The sequence below is a fragment of the Schistocerca cancellata genome, chromosome 2 (genome assembly GCF_023864275.1).
Source record: "Schistocerca cancellata isolate TAMUIC-IGC-003103 chromosome 2, iqSchCanc2.1, whole genome shotgun sequence".
Classification (NCBI taxonomy): Eukaryota; Metazoa; Arthropoda; class Insecta; order Orthoptera; family Acrididae; genus Schistocerca; species Schistocerca cancellata.
In genome coordinates, this window is record NC_064627.1 from 73,224,948 (window position 1) to 73,246,146 (window position 21,199).

The window sequence follows — 21,199 nt, forward strand, 5'->3', positions numbered from 1 at the left end:
GCCTGCCCAAACGTTCACAGAAAATCTGTGTCGATGACGCGATTGCACAATTGCGTGCGGATTCTCGTCAGCCGACACATGTTGATTGCGAAAATTAACAATTTGATCACGTTGGAATGAAGCCTCATCCGTAAAGAGAACATTTGCACTGAAATGGGGCTTGACACATTGTTTGATGTACCATTCGCAGAAGTGTACCCGTGGAGGCCAATCAGCTGCTGATAGTGCCTGCACACGCTGTACATGGTATGGAAACAACTGGTTCTCCCGTAGCACTCTCCGTACAGTGACGTGGTCAACGTTACCTTGTACAGCAGCAACTTCTCTGACGCTGACATTAGGGTTATCGTCAACTGCACGAAGAATTGCCTCGTCCATTGCAGGTGTACTCGTCGTTCTAGGTCTTCCCCAGTCGCGAGTCATAGGCTGGAATGTTACGTGCTCCCTAAGACGCAGATCAATTGCTTCGAACGTCTTCCTGTCGGGACACCTTCGTTCCGGAAATCTGTCTCGATACAAACGTACAGCGCCACGGCTATTGCCCCGTGCTAATCCATACATCAAATGGGCTTCTGCCAACTCCGTATTTGTAAACATTGCACTGACTGCAAAACCACGTTCGTGATGAACACTAACCTGTTGATGCTACGTACTGATGTGCTTGATGCTAGTACTGTAGAGCAATGAGTCGCATGTCAACACAAGCACCAAAGTCAACATTACCTTCCTTCAATTGGGCCAACTGGCGGTGAATCGAGAAAGTACAGTACATACTGACGAAACTAAAATGAGCTCTAACATGGAAATTAAGCGTTTCCGGACACATGTCCACATAACATCTTTTCGTTATTTGTGTGTGAGGAATGTTTCTTGAAAGTTTGGCCGTACCTTTTTGTAACACCCTGTATATACGTCAAGAATACTAACTGATAGCCGGTCGCGGTGTTCTCGCGGTTCTAGGCGCGCAGTCCGGAACCGCGCGACTGCTACGGTCGCAGGTTCGAATCCTGCCTCGGGCATGGATGTGTGTGATGTCTTTAGGTTAGTCAGGTTTAAGTAGTTCTAAGTTCTAGGGGACTGATGACCTCAGTAGTTAAGTCCCATGGTGCTCAGAGCCATTTGAATACTAACTGATAATAAGCCACTTGAACAAGTTTCTCAGGAACCGCGCGACCACTATGGTCGCAGGTTCGGATCCTTCCTCGGGCATGGATGTTTGCTGTCCTTAGATTAGTTAGGTTTAAGTAGTTCTAAGTTCTAGGGGACTGATGACCTCAGAAGTTAAGTCCCATGGTGCTCAGAGCCATTTGAATACTAACTGATAATAAGCCACTTGAACAAGTTTCTCAGGAACCGCGCGACCACTATGGTCGCAGGTTCGGATCCTGCCTCGGGCATGGATGTTTGCTGTCCTTAGATTAGTTAGGTTTAAGTAGTTCTAAGTTCTAGGGGACTGATGACCTCAGAAGTTAAGTCCCATGGTGCTCAGAGCCATTTTTGAACACGTTTTTCATTTACATGTTTAGGCTGTGATTTCAGTTATAACTATGATATCAATAAACACATAAAGTTAAAGAAATTCCAAGTCATGTACAGAGCGGTCAACTCAGTCTGTAAGGGATAAAAGGAAAACAAAAAGAGACGTAGCTCAGATCTTATAAAAGTTAACGGTGTTTTCACTAGAATCCCAATTTGAAAGAAGTTCCCTACGATTAAAAAAGTTCTAGTGTTGAAGAAGTTTTATTTTAGAAGAAGACTACCAGTTCTCAAGAGAATTTAGTGTGGAAGAAGATATTGTTTTTTTCTCAAGAAGCTTCGAATTTTGATGAAGAGTTTTACTTCGATTCTTACTATTTATTATTGTTCAGTACATGTAGAACCTTGGATCAACACATTAGTCCCACAACCAGATGATGAAACTTGACAATAAGAAAGTCAACAATATGGAAATGAGTTATGCTTCGTGGGAGCTGGGCTAGTCGAGGAGGAAGGATACAACAAAAATTCAACAACTGGACTTGCGATCATGAGGGTAGCTGTTCAAATCATTATCTAGTCAGCCAGATTTGCTTTTTCCGTGGTTTCCATAATCTGCTTGAAGCAAATGTGAGATGACTAAAGGAAATCTGTATGACGTAGTTGCTTTTTGCGGTGAAATTATTAAACGGTTGCACATGAAAATTTTTGATCAGGCAGGGACTTCTCTAGAACGGTTGCCTTAATCGCCTCAGCCATCCACACACATTTTTCGAACATGTCAGAAAGAGTAAATACTACACATGTAACGGTATAAATCTGATATGGTTCGTTCCAGGAGGCCACGACGGATTTCCGAGATATGCTCCACCTCTATGCCTTTGCTATAATCGGAAAATTAAATGCCAATCTTCCTTCTTCCAGACGCCAGTAAACCGGATGGCTTCAGTATCCAGTCTCTGCACCTGTAAGCGAACAATTATCTGCAATCACCATGCACATCAGCGCAGTATGGTAATAACACTAGCGATTTTCAGCAGGAACGCGGCTGTTTGTAAATATGCTGCAGCGTTATTTCTTCAGGTGAGAGCAACCAGTGTGTCCTCGTGGCGAAGCCGCACGAGTGACTCACGTCCCTCACCGCTCGCTCTCCACGTGGCTGGTCTTCACTCGGCCCGCCTTTCCCTCGATCGCCTCTGAGTGTGTCAGCACTGGCCGACTGGGAATCGGCGGACTCGTGACCCAACCACTCAACTAAGGAAACAGAAGGGCTAGGTCCACTGTCTGGTCGACAGTATCCGCACCATTGTAAAGCGAAATACGGAACTGACCATTAAAAGGAGACGTTACCAATAGAGAAGGAGTCGATCACGAGAGCTCAGTTAATTCAAACGTGGACTCTTCACTGGATGTCTCTTGAGTAACAAATCCATCAGGGACATTTGAAGCCTCGTAAAGCCATTCGTGTGGACTGCTGGTGATTTGACCGACATGGGAAAGCGAAGAAACAACTACAGTTTAAACAAGACCAGCCAGTCCTGATGTACTGAACCGTCAAGGACTGCGCAAAGTGATTGTAAAAAATGCACGAAATGCGTGGAAGGGAAATTCATTAAATTCTAGAGTGCTATCAGCATCGAGCTAGGACAACGACTGGTCGTAGAGACCGAAATAATCTCAGAAACAGGTATAGTACGGTAAACTAAGATTTCCCTAGTTTCAAAGGATTCCAAACCTGGTCTACCTGCATTGTTACAAGCAACGAAAGATACAGTTAGCCATCCGTTATCCAAACTAGAGGAAGAAGAAACTTTCATTAAAGAAAAATTTAACCTCGCACCACAAAATAAAGTAGGTCCATGAATAAGAACAAACTGAGTAGTTTTACCAACTCCTCTAGTTTCATTCTTTTTACCCTTCCCAGAAGATGTCGAGACACCTAGAGTGCCGCCCACATTGACAAGTGATTTTTATTTACAAATCACTTGTCAATGTGGACGGCAGTCTAGGTGTCTCGACATCTTCTGGGAAGGGTAAAAAGAATGAAACTAGAGGAGTTGGTAAAACTACTCAGTTTGTTCTTATTCATGGACCTACTTTATTTTGTGGTGCGAGGTTAAATTTTTCTTTAATGAAAGTTTATTCTTCCTCTAGTTTGGGTAACGGATGGCTAACTGTAGCTTTCGTTGCTTGTAACAATGCAGGTAGACCAGGTTTGGAATCCTTTGAAACTAGGGAAATCTTAGCTTACCGTACTATACCTGTTTCTGAGATTATCATTGCTAGTGAGGGTTCCTACCTTTTTCCGCACGGGAGGGGCACGATACTAACCGACACAGTGGGCGACTGGACAGTGGATTGTCTGGAGTAATTAGTCACGCTATTCTTTGTGGAAATTCGCTGGAAGGGAGTGGGTTTTGTGAATGACTGAAGAACATTACCTCTGCCATCGCATGTAGTGCCAATAGTGAAATACGGGGAAGGTGGTGCAGAGGTGTGTGTGAGTGCGTGAGAGTTTTTCGTGGCATGCCTCTGGTCCCCCTGCTACATTTAGGAAAACGATAGACGCGGAAGAGTATGAGCACAATTTACGACATTTTTTACTGTTTACGGTAGAGGAACAGTTCGGAGATGTTTGTTTGTATCAGGATGATGATGGGCCCTGTCATGAAGTATAATCTTTGAGATAATGGTCTGTGGACGACAAATTCCTAAAATGGACTGGCCTTCCCAGAGTCCTGACCTGAAGTCAGTGCGACACCTTTGAGATGAGCTAGAGCAGTGGTCATCAAACTGCAGCCTAGGGACCACATGCGACCCGAATAAGATATTCGTGCGGGCTGCATTTCGCATACGTATTTTTTAATAAAGTGCAACTAACAGCCAAAACCAAATACGTGAACTAACGTTAAGACCTTCTTAAGAGTTTAGTTTTCGTGTTTACTAACAAACAAAAATACAGAGGCATTGATATTTTAAGACATGGTTAATTAGTGAATTTGGCCGTGAGCTAAGTAAAGCTGGCCACTTTACTTGTGAAGTGACGGGTAAGTAGCGTCACCATTGCGGGGTTGGAGAATGTGAGGGGAATGTTTTGTTGTTTGTATTCCATTACTGACAGCTCACAGACATCTGTCTCTTGCCGATCAGATGCTATCGTATGAACGTAAAAACAGGAGAAATATGGCTTTGTGATAGTGCGTTATAGAGACTGTCATCTTCAACTGCGGTAAGTATTTGATGCAAGGAATATGTAATTAAAGTAAGGCTACAAACAATCCTGTCAGAGGAACATCCACAAATGAGCATTATACAAGAGGTTGAAAATACCATAACAGTTGTAAGGTTCTTTTATTTGTAACACAAGTGTGTATTTAGAACCCAAGTGCTATAAATAAAAGAACCTTACAACTGTAGCGGTATTTTCAACCTCTGGTAAATGAGTGCAGGTGAGATGACATCCAAAACGTTCGTAAACATTTGTGGTCGTGTCTCATATTGAACAATGCATTTAAATGTAAGTACAAATTACTGTTCTTAATCAGTTAACCATTCATTCAAGCAGGCAGCATAACAAAACTTCGTCTGGCAATTTCAGTGTCACAACTTTTGTCATCGTCGAGGGAGGTAGCAATCTGAAAAAAGGAACAGCCAATACGACGTATTGCAAATGGTGCTGACTTTCACTGACTAATATTTGTGGGCCGACGGCGAGCTTATCACGCCCTTACTGAAGCTACTGTATTGGCAGCACATAACATGCTTCTTTATGTAGGTTACCAATTAATAATAAGATCAGTACATATGCGGTCCTAGGCGCCATCTCAAAATGTCAGTGTTGGGTCTTGAGCAAGAACGTTTGACGACTACTAGGCTAGAATTTTGGAACACGTATTGTGTTCGAGTATAATGACTTTTATGGAGACTAGAAATCTACTCTGTAGGAATCAGCATGGGTTTCGAAAAAGACGGTCATGTGAAACCCAGCTCGCGCTATTCGTCCACGAGACTCAGAGGGCCATAGACACGGGTTCACAGGTAGATGCCGTGTTTCTTGACTTCCGCAAGGCGTTCGATACAGTTCCCCACAGTCGTTTATTGAACAAAGTAAGAGCATATGGACTATCAGACCAATTGTGTGATTGGATTGAGGAGTTCCTAGATAACAGGACGCAGCATGTTATTCTCGATGGAGAGAAGTCTTCCGAAGTAAGAGTAATTTCAGGTGTGCCGCAGGGGAGTGTCATAGGACCGTTGCTATTCACAATATACATAAATGACCTGGTGGATGACATCGGAAGTTCACTGAGGCTTTTTGCAGATGATGCTGTGGTGTATCGAGAGGTTGTAACAATGGAAAATTGTACTGAAATGCAGGAGGATCTGCAGCGAATTGACGCATGGTGCAGGGAATGGCAACTGAATCTCAATGTAGACAAGTGTAATGTGCTGCGAATACACAGAAAGATGGATCCCTTATCATTTAGCTACAAAATAGCAGGTCAGCAACTGGAAGCAGTTAATACCATAAATTATCTGGGAGTACGCATTAGGAGTGATTTAAAATGGAATGATCATATAATGTTGATTGCCGGTAAAGCAGATGCCAGACTGAGATTCATTGGAAGAATCCTAAGGAAATGCAATCCGAAAACAAAGGAAGTAGGTTACAGTACGCTTGTTCGCCCACTGCTTGAATACTGCTCAGCAGTGTGGGATCCGTACCAGATAGGGTTGATACAAGACATAGAGAAGATCCAACGGAGAGCAGCGCGCTTCGTTACAGGATCATTTAGTAATCGCGAAAGCGTTACGGAGATGATAGATAAACTCCAGAGGAAGACTCTGCAGGAGAGACGCTCAGTAGCTCGGTACGGGCTTTTGTCAAAGTTTCGAGAACATACCTTCACCAAAGAGTCAAGCAATATATTGCTCTCTCCTACGTATATCTCGCGAAGAGACCATGAGGATAAAATCAGAGAGATCAGCCCACACAGAGGCATACCGACAATCCTTCTTTCCACGAACAATACGAGACTGGAATAGAAGGGAGAACCGATAGAGGTACTGAAGGTACCCTCCGCCACACACCGTCAGGTGGCTTGCGGAGTATGGATGTAGATGTAGATGTAGATGTAGATGTAGATTGTCGACTTTGCTCGGAAACCCAGCGTGCAACACGTTCTCTGGTTTCGGCTGTTGAAGGAGACTGGTCTGTCATTCCTTCACAGACATCCAGACACGTCATTCGAAACGTCTGCAGTACAGTTCGAGCCATCATCAAGCTCAGTGGTGGACATACCTCGTATTAATATCCAGTATTCGCTGTACTGACACGTTTGATCAAATAACGTATGTCGCCATGCAATGCAAGATGTAGTGGCCAGAAAAGGAAACGCATCGCACCGACGCAGTCTTCTCAGACATTAATGCTGAGCAGATGGCTCTGCCGGTCTCGTAAGGCAAGGTAGTATCAGTCGCTTTTGGCCACATCGACAGTGATACGGGGAGTTTACTGGCCTCTTGGTCACACACCACAGTCGAGTGAAAAGCCATGTGGACTGCAGTCCTATTCTGTATCGCTCGGTCGGCCTGCCGATCGGTTCGGTTGGCCAGCACACTGAGCAGTAAGGTTACTTCGAATAAGAGCCTGTCCAATTCCTTAAGCCGCCGTTCGGCAGCGAGTCGGTGCGACTCCCAAGGAACCGAGGAGGCCCCATGCCATGTTTCCATTCCCCCCCCCCCCGCCCCCGCCCACCCCCACCCCCCACCCTCCGATGAAAGACAAGTGACCACAGCTGCAGGCATGCTCACCTTGAGAAGGTTGGCTGAATCGCGACAACTGAAGTGTCACCCCTACCCCCTTCTGATCAGACGCATCTCCCAACAAGTTAAGAGCTGTCAAAGTCTGGAAGAAAAAACACAATTACAGCGTAAGATGACTAATAAGAATATTGTTGAACTGATTTATTTGAGGATTTGCTAAGCAAATGTACCTTCAGTTGCTAGGGAATTCCAATAGCTCTTTGATGGGCTCTCATACATGACTGCACTACCTCGACCAAATTACGGGCCACTTCTCCACTCAGTGAGTACCTCAGCACAAAGTTGCTCTCAGTCATTTCGAAGGGGTTCGTCCAGTCCTGCAGATTCGTTGCCAAATAACGGCGCAGGGTTTCCTCGAGCCGCCTCGCCCGCCTCTCTCACACTTAACTTCTTCTCGACAGTGCCGTGTCCACCGTGTCCACCTTCGCGATTCTCTGCTGAAATGCGTGTATAATAACATTCATGAACACACTTTCAACTCGGATTCCTCAGAACGACTCTTCAATAAAACCTAATCATAAATGCAAAACTAAAAATCACTCACAAGGGAACGTCCCCATCACAACTCCTTCACATTTGGTAGGGAGATGATCCAGTGGATACCCCTCAAAAACTGAACAGAGATGAAGCATGAAAACAGGAAGAATGTGTACTGAACTGTGAGAAAAAAGCAAAATAGAAACGTTGAACAGTCCAGCAATAACCAATGCAACATTGAGTAGAGAGTGATGGCGACTGTGTCGTGATCAGTGGTCACAGTGTTGAAGTAGGCGAGGTGGGTTCTAAACCTCACAATGCCATTTACTTATTTATTTATTTTACAACTTTACGAACTGATTATATCGTCATTGAAATGTATGTTCTCTTTCTGTAGTCTCGGCAGTTGTCAGACTATATATTGGTTATAGAATATAAGTCGTGTGGTTAGAATACATTACCGTCACAAGTAAATGTGATAAATAGTGATAACAGGCGAGGTGCCGCAAGACGTGTGACAGAAATGAAGACAACAAGTAAACAGATGTGAACTTTGTTACAACAAAGAAATTCAAGGGTCGACATTTCCAAAAAAAGGACCGCAAGTTCAAAAACGTTAAAACAGACGTTTCGACAGAGCACAAAGAAACTGTGTGATTGTGAAACTGTTGAGTTTTTTTTTGTTGCAGCTTATGTGACAAACGGTTATGCTTTCATTTCCTTGGGAGTGATCATATTCACATTAATACGAACACCTAAATCGGGCAAGGTCTCACTCACTCACCAGGCATACAAATTAGCTCATATTATGTGACACACATACTGTCATTAATGCCGTGTATGACACACCAGACGTGTTTTCCGGTGGAGGATTCGGCTGACTTGTCGCCTTGTCATCAAAGCAGCGCGGGATTAGTTGAGCGGTCTGGGGCGCTGCAGTCATGGACTGTGCGGCTGATCCCGGCGGAGGTTCGAGTCCTCCCTCGGGCATGGGTGTGTGTGTGTTTGTCCTTAGAATAATTTAGGTTAAGTAGTGCGTAAGCTTAGGGACTGATGACCTTAGCAGTTAAGTTCCATAAGATTTCGCACATTTCTTTTTTGTCATCAAAGATTTGCAGTTCCCATTCGAAAACCACTTTCTTTGGGCTGATAATAGAGTAGTTGTGCAGAATCAACTTTCATTTTATGTTCCTTGCTTAGACCTCGCTGTTGCAAACAGACGTTACACTATGGCAGCTGAAATGGCTCTGAGCACTATGGGACTTAAGATCTGATGTCATCAGTCCCCTAGAACTTGGAACTACTTAAACCTAACTAACCCAAGGAGATCACACACATCCATACCCGAGGCAGGATTCGAACCTGCGAGCGTAGCAGCCGCGCGGTTCCGGACTGAAGCGCCTAGAACCGCTCGGCCACACGAACTCGCCCTTACAGTATGACACAGACACAAATCTGAATACAGCGGAAAGGGAAAAAATGAAATAAAAAGTAGGCGGAATGGAGCTTTGAACAAGGCTCGGCAGCTTTTTACTCCAAAACTGCCACCACTTAATCACAATGCCACCGCATCAGTTCTTCGCTCAATGTTGCACTTGTTAAGCTTGGACCGTTCACTGTTTCTCTATTGCCTTTTATTTCAGAGTCCAACACACCTACATTCTGAATGAGATTTTCACTCTGCAGCGGAGTGTGCGCTGATATGAAACTTCCTGGCAGATTAAAACTGTGTGCCGGACCGACACTCGAACTCGGGACCTTCGCCTTGGGCGGGCAAGTGCTCTACCGACTGAGCTACCCAAACACGACTCACACCCCGTCCTCACAGCTTTACGTCTGCCAGTATCTCGTCTCCTACCTTCCAAACTTTACAGAAGCTCTTCTGCGAACCTTGCAGAACTAGCACTCCTGGAAGAAAGGATATTGCGGAGACATGGCTTAACCACAGCCTGGGGCACTCGAAATCCGGACCTTCGCCTTTCGTGGGCAAGTCCTCTACCAACTGAGCTACCCAAGCACGACTCACGCCCCGTCCTCACAGCTTCTTGCCCAGGAAAGGCAAGAGAGTCTCGGTCCGGCACACAGTTTTAATCTGCCAGAAAGTTTCACACCTACATCTTGTTTTCAGGCTTGACCTGTGTTCAGTTTTTACGGGCTGTCGACCGGGCCGTCTGAGGCGGGTGCAGTGACGAGTTTTCCGTGTCAGTATTTCTAAAATAACGCTTTATGCCCGCAGTCAAAGCACACCGAACCGAACGAACGGCCTTACGGACACCTCGCCTCCTGCCAGTATAGTAGACGAACAATAGACCGGCAACAGGCGTCAGTAGTGTACAGAATAGCAACTCCAGCACTGGACCGAAATTTACCTCACTAGCGAGGCTAACCTACGGCACGGATGATACAGTCTCGCGCAGAGGGGAGGGCGTGCCACTGACCTGTATGACGGCGGCGACGGCGGTGCCCGACACGAGGGCGGCGCCCACGTCGCCCGGCCCGTGCTGCTGCCCCTGCTGCGCGACGCCCCGCACGCCGGCCGTGCAGCCCAGGAAGAGCAGAGCCGCCGTCCCCAGCAGCTCCGCGAACAGCGCAGACGCCAGCCGGCGCCGCCCACCAGCCGGGGCTGCACCTGCGGCACAGAGCATGTAAGTAGGCTGTTTGTTTTCTTTATGTAAGTAGGCTGTTTATGTTTTCTTATTGGCAACGTTACGTAGCGCTCTATATGAAAATCACTGGCTGTGCTGTGTGCAGTCTGTGGCTAGTTTGCATTGTTGTCTGCCATTGTAGTGTTGGGCAGCGGCAGCTGGATGTGAACAGCGCGTAGCGTTGCGCAGTTGGAGGTGAGCCGCTAGCAGTGGTGGATGTTGGGAGAGAGATGGCGGAGTTTTGAAATTGAACTGCTATATATATTATGATTATTAAGGTAAATACAGTGTTTGTTCTCTATTAAAATCTTTCATTTGCTAACTATCCCTATCAGTAGTTAGTGACTTCCGTAGTTTGAATCTTTTATTTAGCTGGCAGTAGTGGCGCTCGCTGTATTGCAGTAGTTCGAGTAACGAAGATTTTCGGTGAGGTAAGTGATTTGTGAAACGTATAGGCTAATGTTAGTCAGGGCCATTCCTTTGTAGGGATTTCTGAAAGTCAGATTGCGTTGCGCTAAAAAAATATTGTGTGTCAGTTTAAGCACAGTCGTATATAAATGTTCTAAGGGGACGTTTCAAGCAGACCGTCACGGCTCAACCACAGCGCGCCGCACTAAAAAAAAAAAAAAAATGAGACCTGGTGGTCAAGGTAGGCAGGATTTTATTTTACCTTTTCAGCCGTGGCGCGCCAGTCTCTTGGATGTCCATTACGATCCTTCGATGTTTCTTATCTCTGCTTGCCTTGTTGTTTTCCGCATTCGCGGGGCGAGTGGCAGTTGACGTTTGCTCGGGCTACTTGCTGAGACGCCGCGAGGTACGAGGTCGGAAGCAACCACGTATACGTGGAGTTGGTTGTACGCGGTCTGCCGGTTCAGGATGGAGGATATGTGTTGGCTGCCTGCCTGTCTGCTCTCCCGATTTTGCTCGCCGTGCCTTGCGACCGCCTAGCTTCGGTTTCTGCCTGGTGTATGCTACACGAGCCATACCGGACGTCCAGCAGAAGTTAAGCAGCCTTGTGTTTCTTTTAAAGAAAAGGAGCAAATGTATAAGACTTTTTGTAACCAATTTTGGTAGCCTCTTAAGTGTGGCCTTAGCGTTTACACTGCCTTTGGGGAGAGCTAATTCTTTTAAATTTGAATAGTTGGGGTTCCCTGTCCTTTATAATCTTTTGGGGGTTTTATTTGAATTTTCTCTTTCGGGATCCTTCCTTGTGCTTGGTTAAATATTTACTTCTATAGAGGGAAGTGACTCCTGGTTAAAACTCGGAGAACGTGTTTGATGTTACTGCCGCCTCCGGCATTCGTCTTTTCAATTAAGTGTTGTCATCCCTTCGAGCGACCTGCTGTCACTCCTCGTTAGTTAACGCTGGTTACTTAATTTTGAATTGGCCATTTGAATTAATATTTTGAAGCGCAGTATAGCACTAAGGCAACTTTATTGTATACCACCTTGTGCCCCGCTCTAGTACCTTAATTTTCAGTGGCACGAGTTAGCTCCACTACCGGTTTCACTGATGTGCTCCCTTCAAAATCTTGTCTTGTATAAGTTTGCCCCATGTGTGTCTGGGAACACAGAGATGAGCTTTAGCGTGACCTCAGTGCTAGTCAGTTAATGGAATCTTCATTTTGGCTTGGCTTCCACTGAAGAGTTTGAGTGGAGCGTAGTGCGTTTGATTTGTTATTCATTTAATTACTGTAAGTTTGTTTATTTAATGGGCATAAAGACATTTAAAGACTGTTGGTATTAACTCCTCTAGTTGATGGGTGTTGCTAATTGGTTCCAAATGGCCTATTCAGTGGCAAGGCTGACGATTAGTTGGTTACTATGAGTACAAATTCACGCTATTTATTTGTTGCCGAAATTGTTAAAGTGTCTGTGTCGTGATTCAATCACTAGCTACGTGTTTGAGCTAAACTGATACAAACCTTACATTGCCTCCTTAAAATTTGTTGCCAGCTGAAACCTTTAAGAGAACTAAGTTTTGTCACTGCTTACGTTAACATTTACTGGGAGCAATACTTCATGTAGTTAAATTTTGTCTTAAAATATGTATTTCTCTGATATAATAAACGAGTGATAAAAGAAAAAAGCACAGGGGCCTGGTCCTTTCTATTGTATCCGGTTTGTAACACGTATCACCCTTAAATGCACGATTTTTTATTTCAAGCTGTAGAAACTACCACGTTTAGTTTATAGTGCCTACATTACGAAAAAAAATATTGAAATTTTTTTAAAATTAAATTAACAAAGCGTTACCGTTGACAGTCGCTGCAAACACAAAAACAGAATTAATTTCAAATCTATCGTAAAGATACTCGAATTAGTTGTCTACACAATATCTAATTACGTTTTCAAAACAAAAAAGTAATTTTCGAATCCACAAATCAGTGCAAAAACAACAAAAAACCGTCTCTACTTTCCGCCAAAACACACGCGTGAAAGCACATCCACACAGCTGATTGTCGAACTGGTTCAGTTCATCCTGCCATTTACGATCGCTATGAAGAACTATTAGCAGCTTAGCAGCTGCGGTAGAGTATATACACTTAACTACATAACGAATTTGTTACAAAATGTTGCTCAGTATACGATACATCGAAGAAATGAAGTCTGTAGCTGATCTGCTACACATCCATTAAAGGGTTAAAATCAACAACAAATTAAAATAATGGCAATAATTTAAGAATTGTTTCATGGCTGAAGGCCTTAATGGCAATAAATTAATAATTGATTAAACTTGCTGCAACTTAGTATTACAGATATTAAAATATAAAAAACAAGTGACCAAAGTCTTAAAGCTCGCTGCAAAAAAATACAATTGCCAAATTAAAATTTTAAGATAAGTAACGACACTCGCGGCTGATGGCCTTAATGGCAATAAATTAAGAATTGTTTAACTTGTTGCAACATACAAACTACGTCGACGGGATGTCAGCAGAGTAGCATCATCGTGTCGTAGCAACGTTTCGATGGAATGCGTCTCCATCATCTTCAGGCGAAGTGTCGAGGGATATCTTGCTGCTCTCATCTATTACTTTCCCCTCTTTGGGGAAGTGTGAGGGGGAGTTTGTAGCCTTTCGGCTTTTACTCCCCTGTGTACTTGTGTGTGTGATTATTTCTGTACTTTTTGGTGTCTGTGAGATGTGATGATTGTTCTGTGTGTGTCTGGTACTTGCCTGAGGTTTGGCGAGATAGTTGTAGTAATTTGGGTAGGAGTAGGATTTGGGAATGGATATTGGGATTTTCTCGTCAACTTAGTCGCTGAAGATCGTCATGGGGCGGTTGTGTTTATCGCGGGTCATGTCATACCGACCTAGGGAGTGGATGAGGGCCTTTCCCGACCTAGAAGAACCTTCCTAGAAGGCCCTTGCCAGGTCTTGAAAACGCTCTCTCAGGAGTGGGATTTCAGCAGCGGCATGCAAATAGTCAATGGGGAATCCAAGTGGTAAACGCAGTGCCCCCCTGAGGGCGCGGTTCTGCTGCCTCTGGAGTTTGTCCAGGTGCTGCTTCGCCGCGTATCCCCAGACAGGACACGCGTATTCCATGACTGGCCGGATCAGGGCCTGGTATACATTCACTCCTACTGAGCAGTGAAGGGAGCTGGATGAGTTGAGGATTGGGTACAGGATGGAAATTCTGGCGCAGACCTTCCTATGGACCTCGTCTATGTGGGGTTTCCACGTAAGACGAGAGTCCAAGGTTACGCCAAGATACGTGGCGGTTCTGCGCCAGGGGAGTTGGGTTCCGGTTAGGTGATGGAGGAGGGGGGGGGGGGGGGGGTCGTTGAGGAGGTTCGCGCCTTCCGAGCCTACGGGTAATCAACATTGCCTGCGTCTTTACGGAGTTGATGGTGATTCGCCAGCGACGGGCCCAAGTTTCTGTGTCATCTAGAACCCTTTGTAGCCTACGGATGACCAGGTCCTTGCTCGCGTTTCTTGTGTAGAAGGCTGTATCGTCAGCGTACTGAGCGGTGTGCACCAGGGGGGCCGTTGGTGTGTCCGCAGTGTACAGACTGTACAAAACGGGCCCCAGGACCGATCCCTGTGGCACCCCAGCACGAATACGCCTCTTGGTGGAGGTGGCTGTTTCTACTTTGACAGAGAAAGTTCTGTTCGAGAGATAGCTTTTGATCTGCTTAACTATGCTCCCAGGGAACCCTTGTGTGTACAATTTGTAGAGTAGCCCTCTATGCCATACTGAGTCAAAGGCTTTGGCTACGTCTAGTAGCACTATCCCGCAGTAGCCTCTCTGGTTGAAGCCCTCTGTGGCTGCTTCAACCTCTCTCATGATCTGTTGTGGGGCAGAGTGGTTCCGCCGAAATCCGAATTGGAAATCCGGCAGAAGTTGCTCTCTGGTAATATGTTCTTGTATGGGTCTTAGCAGGAGGCGCTCATAGGTCTTGCTGAGAGTTGGCAAGAGGCTAATCGGCCTGTAGTGCTGCGGGAATAGAGGGTCTTTTCCTGGTTTGTGTATCGCGACCACTTCCGCGTGTTTCCAGCAAGCTGGGAACTCGCGGGTACGAGTAATCTCGTTGAAGACGTTCGCTAGGTGTTCGATCGCCGTGGGTGGGAGGTTTTTGACCAACTGGTTGGTGACACTGTCATGTCCTGGCGCCTTTTTGGAGGGGAGAGACCTAATTACTTTTGCCACGTCTTCAGGGGCAAAAACTGTGGGTTCGTCTTCTGGGTCCTCCTCAGCATTGAGGAAGACAGCCAGTTGACGACGGACCACTCTTTTCTTGCTCGTCATCCTGGGGTTCTGCCGCTTGGAACTGCTTCTCGAAAGTGTCGGCGAGGGCGTTGGCCTTTTCAGCATGGCTGTAGGCCATACCCCGCTCGCCGTGCAGTGGCGGCATCCTGGCGCGTCTTTTTGTGAATTGTTTGGTTGCTTGCCAAAGTGTGTGATCTTCTACTTTGAGGGCTGTGAGGCGGTTTTGCCATTGCTGGTTTCTGTGCTCATTGAGCGCTACCTTCAACTCTCTCTGTAGACGATTGAGCAGTCTCCTTGTGGTCTGGTTTCTGGTAATCTTCCACTCTTTTGCCACTCTGTTCTTATGTCGAATTTGAGCTAGCAAGTGTTCCGGGAGCTGTATTTGCGGCGGCGGGCCATCCCTTTGTGGAGGGGTGGCCTCTTCTGCTGCCTGCAGGATGGTACCTGTTAGGTCTTGTAGCGCTTGTTCTACTGTTTCGGCAGTAGGTGGCGGAGCGCGAGCGATATCAGAGGCGACAGTTTCTCGGTATCGCTCCCAGTTTGTACGTTTGTAAGACGTCTGGTACCGGGGGAGTGCTACCAATTCTCCCACGTCGACCTCTAGAATCACTGGGTTGTGGTCGGAGGACATTCTGTTGATTGTCCTTGCGGTCACAAACCCCGTAATCCTCCTGGTGAGAGCTATGTCTAACACGTCGGGCCTGCCTCCATTTTTTGGAAAATGTGTGGGCTCGACTGGACCCCATGTTTCGAAATGGTGGTTGCGCGCTAGTTCTTGCAGTCTGGCGCCTGCTCTGGAGGTTACTCTAGAATTCCAATCAGGATGTTTGGCATTGAAGTCGCCCCCTATTATGAGTTTGCCTTCAATTTGCCCTAGAGGGCTATGTCTTCCTCATCTATCTGGTCTTGTGGGGGTCGGTAGATTGCAGCGATTGTTAGGGGTCCAGTGGCAGTGGCTACTTCCACCGCCACTGCTTCGATTTTATTGGTAGCTGGTAAGAATACCTGGTGGTGGGGGATCCATCTTTTTACGTATATGGCCACTCCTCCGCCTTGGGTTGGCCTGTCTTTGCGGTAGCTAACGTAGTTGGGAACTGTCGCTTTTATTCCCGGTTTTAGGTGGGTTTCCCCCATCATGCATATGTCGATGGAGAACTCCTTCATGAGTTCTCTGAACTCGACCTCTTGATCCGTCTGCGTTAAAGACGCACATTGTCAGGCCTTGGATGTTTGGTCGTCTATCCATGATGTGGTTTTGAAACTACTGAGGAAGTCGCAGAGGGGAGCGACTGCTGGACTGTTGCCTGAAGGGCAGCTAGGATCTGTGTGATCTGCTTCTGGGCTTCCCTGAATTCCTTCATCATTTCCATGACGAGGTTCATGGTCTGCACCATAACGCCTAACAACTGATCCGTGGGTGGGGACTGTGTGTGGTGTTCCCTAGAGCTTCCTCTGTCTTGGTGAACCTGGTCATTGTTGTTGTGTATTTCCCGGTGTTGTCCTTGTGACTGTGATTGGTGTTGTGGTGACAGGGCCACGCTTTCATGGTTCCTCGGAGGAGAAACCACTTCAGCATAGGTTGCCCTGGGTGTGTCCGGTCTTGGTTTTACCCAGGCCTTGTCTGTGTGTGTTGTTGTATTTTGTTTTCTTGTGTGTCTGGTTGGGTCTGTCGTGTTTTGTTTACGTGTGTGGGGGGCGGCCTTTGCGCCCTTTGCCTGCTGTGAGTGTCTTTTGTGGACCTCACAACCTTGGTAACCCGCTGTGTGGTTTTCGCCACACAGCGCGCACCTTATTTGCGGGTCCGTGTGTTTCAGTGTGCATGTCCTAGTGTCGTGGGCCTCGGCGCACTTCCTGCATCTCACTGGCATGGTGCAGTGAGCAGCGATGTGGTTCAGGCCCTGACACCTGAAGCATTGCACCGTCTTGTTTTTACGGCGCAGCGGCTCCGTGGTGACAGGCACAGCCAGGACCATCTTAATCTCCCTCTTGTTTTGCGGTATGTCAGGAAGTGTTACCTGGTGCAGCGGCCACTTGCTGTCTGTGCTGCCCATCCGCTGGACCACCTTGACGACGTACCCCTGGGCAGTCAAGTCTGTTTTGATTGCCTGGGGGGACAGTCGTCTTGGAAGGTCTCTAATAACTATGTTCCTGTTTCGTGTTTTTGTTGTGGGGAATGTGTAGTGAGGTATGTTTCTTGTGTTGAATAGTGTTTTGACTGTGTTATAGTGTTCGAGTGTGTGTACTGTGACTTTTATTTTTGTCTCCACCGGCGGGTTTTGCCTGGAAACTGCCTCCCCCGATTTCTGTCTTCAGCAACTTGAGGAAACTCTGCGACAATCGGGGGGAGATGGTGGGCGACTTGGTTCTGTGTTTGTGTTGTGTTTTCTGTTGTCTCTGGCTCATCAGCAACCGCCTGAAATCTGTTCGGGGTGGGTTCCACTCCCCGGGCTGGCGGAAGCCTCGGCTGGCGAAACGTTTTCTTCGCCAGCACGAAACCATCCGAGTCCTGCCCGGTAACAGGGTTCCCTTCCAGTGCCGGTGTTTCCTGGTCCCCTCCCAGTGCGACGACAGGTGCTGTCGGGGGCGCAGGCTCCTCAGAGGGTGTGGAAGTGGTTGGGGTAGGGGTGGTGGATTGCTTCTTCCCCTTGGTGTGCTTCTCCTTCCTGTCCTTCTTTACACTCCGCTGCTTGGATGTGGTGGACTTGTGTGGGGGGGGGGGGGGATTTTAGGTATTTGGATCTGGTGGAGGGCTGGGTAGAGGTGGTGGGTTTGGGGAGGATTGCGATCGGCTGACGGGGCGTCTGCTTGCTTTTATTCAGGGAAACAATGTATGAGGCAAGGGTTTTGGTGGTGCTAGCAAGCAGGAGCGGACTTAGGAGAGGGGAGGGAGGGGTGGGATTACAAGTACTGACGATGTATGAGGTTGTTGGTGTTCTGTGTAGGATGGCATTATTTGCTGTGTTATTTTCCATGTCCGGAGCGGGGAGGGGGGGCGCTGCCAGAGGGATGCCAGTTACAGCCTTCGTTGGCACCGTTAGGTTTCCCGGCTGCATTGCTGGCCCTACTATGATCGTGGACGCGGAGGTCTGGACGGCGGCGGCGGAAACCTTTTCTGCGGTTCCGCGGCCGGCCTCCAGGTCCTGGCCCACAATTTCCCTACTCTCGGGGGGAGCAGAGCCTGGCTCTGCGGCAGCTGGGGCGCTCGAGACGGCCGACGACGCGGCCCGCGGCAACGACAAGACGCGCTTTTTATCGACAGCGGTTGACCGCTTCGACGGGGGGTATCGTCGCTCGCGGGCTTCTATCCCTACTGGACCTCTGTTCGCTTCCCGCGGCCGGCCAATCACGCGCCCGCCGAATCGCCCGATGCGCCTGGATCGGCCGGTGGTGGGGGGGACGCGTGCGCGGGGTTCGAGTCCCGGCGTCCGTCTCTGTCTACTCCGTCCGCGGCCCTTGGTGGAACGGAACGTTCTTCTCTGATTTTCCTGATTGCACCACGCCAAAGCCGGAACCGGCGGTCAGCACTACGACCTCAGAATGCTGTGTTTAGAGCGTCCGAAAGGAGAAAGGACCAACTACTATCAGAATAGAAAAACACCAACCGACCTACAAATCAAGGAAACTGTCACAACTACACGCCTTACCGGACAGCAGTGGTAAGGCGAGGAAACGTACGCTGCCGTTACACATACTAACCTCCAGGGCAGGTCATGGGGATGTTAGCGGCCACCAGACATGAAAAATACCGCTGATTGAACTTAACAAATAGTAATACGCAATTAGTAACAAGAACTAGAGGAAAGCTAATTAGATCCGCCTTCCCCAAGCACTCCAGTCGCTGCTCTTCGTCTCGGCGACACTGCGAGCAGCAACTCAACTTCTAAGGTTATCAGTCCCCTAGAACTTAGAACTACTTAAACCTAACTAACCTAAGGACATCACACACATCCATGCCCGAGGCAGGATTCGAACCTGCGACCGTAGCGGTCGCGCGGTTCCAGACTGCAGCGCCTAGAACCGCTCGGCCACACCGGCCGGCAAACGCGAGATATCACAATGGTGGAGGTTTCACTACACGGATTAAAATCCACTCAACTTAAAGCTTGTTGGATCCGGTTGACGAGTAGGTCGTGTACCCTCGCGGCCACAGCCCTTCCATCCGGCAGTGCATGCGTGCCGCCAGCGGTCCTGGCGTGTTCCTCGCACTGACCTCTTGGCTCCTCCGGAGTCCCCAACCGAACTGCTCACCCGGAAGAACAACGACGTCACCCCAAAGATAGGGCCACAGTTACTACATATGTATAATGCCGAAGCTGCCACTAGCGGATAGGTAACACTTGTGAAATCAAGTGGCGCCAGTCAACACAAGAAGAATACAAACAACCGCAACCATGTCAACTAAACGATACAGTCTGGCCTCCAACAGACGACGGAAACCTACAACAGCACCAACGCGAGCCGCAGCACGGCTGAACGGATTAACATTGACGTGGGCGGAGCTTGCGTACAACACATATCTGCCGCTAGGCGTGTGTAGCACAACACATTGCCGGTTCAGTGACGCCTGGCTTGTTCTGTTCATCTTCTGCAGTGATTGTTTTGTTATCGTTGCTTTGCTCTTGTTTAGGTAATTATGATGGCAAGTTCAAGTGGACAATATGCAGCTGTGAAATTTTGTTTTCTGCTCGGTAAAAATGTTGCTCGAACTGTTTTAATGTTGAAAACAGCTTAGCAAGATGGCGCTATAGCAAAACCTCAAGTGTACGAGTGGTTTACTCGATTTAAAAATAGCGACATGGCGAGCAAGGCAATGCACCTGCATACAAAGCCCTCTCTGTTACACAGGTTTTGGCTAATAATGGTATGGTTCCGCTACCCCACGTACGTTACTCGCCTGACCTGAATCGGTGCGACTTTTTCTTATTTCCACGTATGAAAATGGGCACGAAAAGAAACCGATTTGACAACACTGAAAAAGAGAAGAAAAAACCGAGGGAGGAGCTGTCAGACATTTCTGAAGATCACTACAAAAATGTTCGATTAGTGGAAGCACTGGTGGGACAAACGTATTAGTTGTAATTGAGAGTATTTTGAAGGGGATAAGGTTGTTTTGTAAACAGTTTGAAAATATATAACTTTTGAAAAATAATTCTGGTGTTTTCTGGGTACCCCTTCGTAAACAGCTACAACAATAGGCAGTTTTATGCAATAATCGGTCGTTACCATTCTTCTCTCAGCATTTTAGTTTCTTTCATCAGTGAAGTTAGACGCTTCTCTTTACGACATGCAGAACGACTTTCTCAACAGAAGAAAGAATTCGGATTGTGGATGCATATGAGAAAACGGGTTCGATTAAGGGAACTCGCGAAATTTCCAAGATCAACAATTCGGATAGAGGACTACCGGCGAAGAGAGCAATACAGTCTGTATAAAAACTGATGCACCTACGGATCTGTGCAAAATGTAAAACGACCAAAAATTTCTTCAGTTCGCACACCAGAAGTTGTTACGGACATTTGCAGAACAGTTATTCAGAGCCCAAAAAAGTCTTACATGTAAATTGACCCAACAGAGGCATATAAGTGGGAAAAGCTGCCAGCGGATATTGAAAAGTCTTAATCTGGAGGCATATTGTGTGACGGTTGTGCAGCAATTACAGGAGGATGATAGCCAGAAATGTGTAGATCACTGCACTTCTCTTTTGAATAACATCAACGATGGCTTGTTAAACGCTTTCTATCACATCATGAGTGGTGAATCATGCTTTTGTCTTGCCGGTTATGTGAATTCAGAGAACACGATGTACTGGGCAATAGAGAACCCTCACATTATGTGTCAGCAACCACTCCATGATGAAAAAATCGGCGTTTGGTGCGGAGTTACTGGAACATGTATCATTGGACACTACCGTCAACAGTCAACGCGGTTGCACATATGGAAAGTTTGGCACATTTTCTGCTCAAATGGCTCAAATGGCTCTGAGCACTATGGGACTTAACTGCTGTGGTCATCAGTCCCCTATAACTTAGAACTACTTAAACCTAACTAACCTAAGGAGATCACAC

General features: G+C 47.1%; 1 protein-coding gene across 1 annotated transcript in view; it reads right to left on the bottom strand.

Moving 5' to 3' along the window:
- The window catches only part of LOC126150913 (lens fiber major intrinsic protein-like), a 143,596-nt gene that overhangs the window by 47,824 nt on the left and 74,573 nt on the right, over positions 1 to 21,199 (bottom strand). Inside the window, exon 3 of the mRNA XM_049915907.1 lies at positions 10,218 to 10,408. Within this exon, the coding sequence (XP_049771864.1) occupies positions 10,218 to 10,408 (191 nt within the window). The remainder of the gene's footprint in view (positions 1 to 10,217; positions 10,409 to 21,199) is intronic.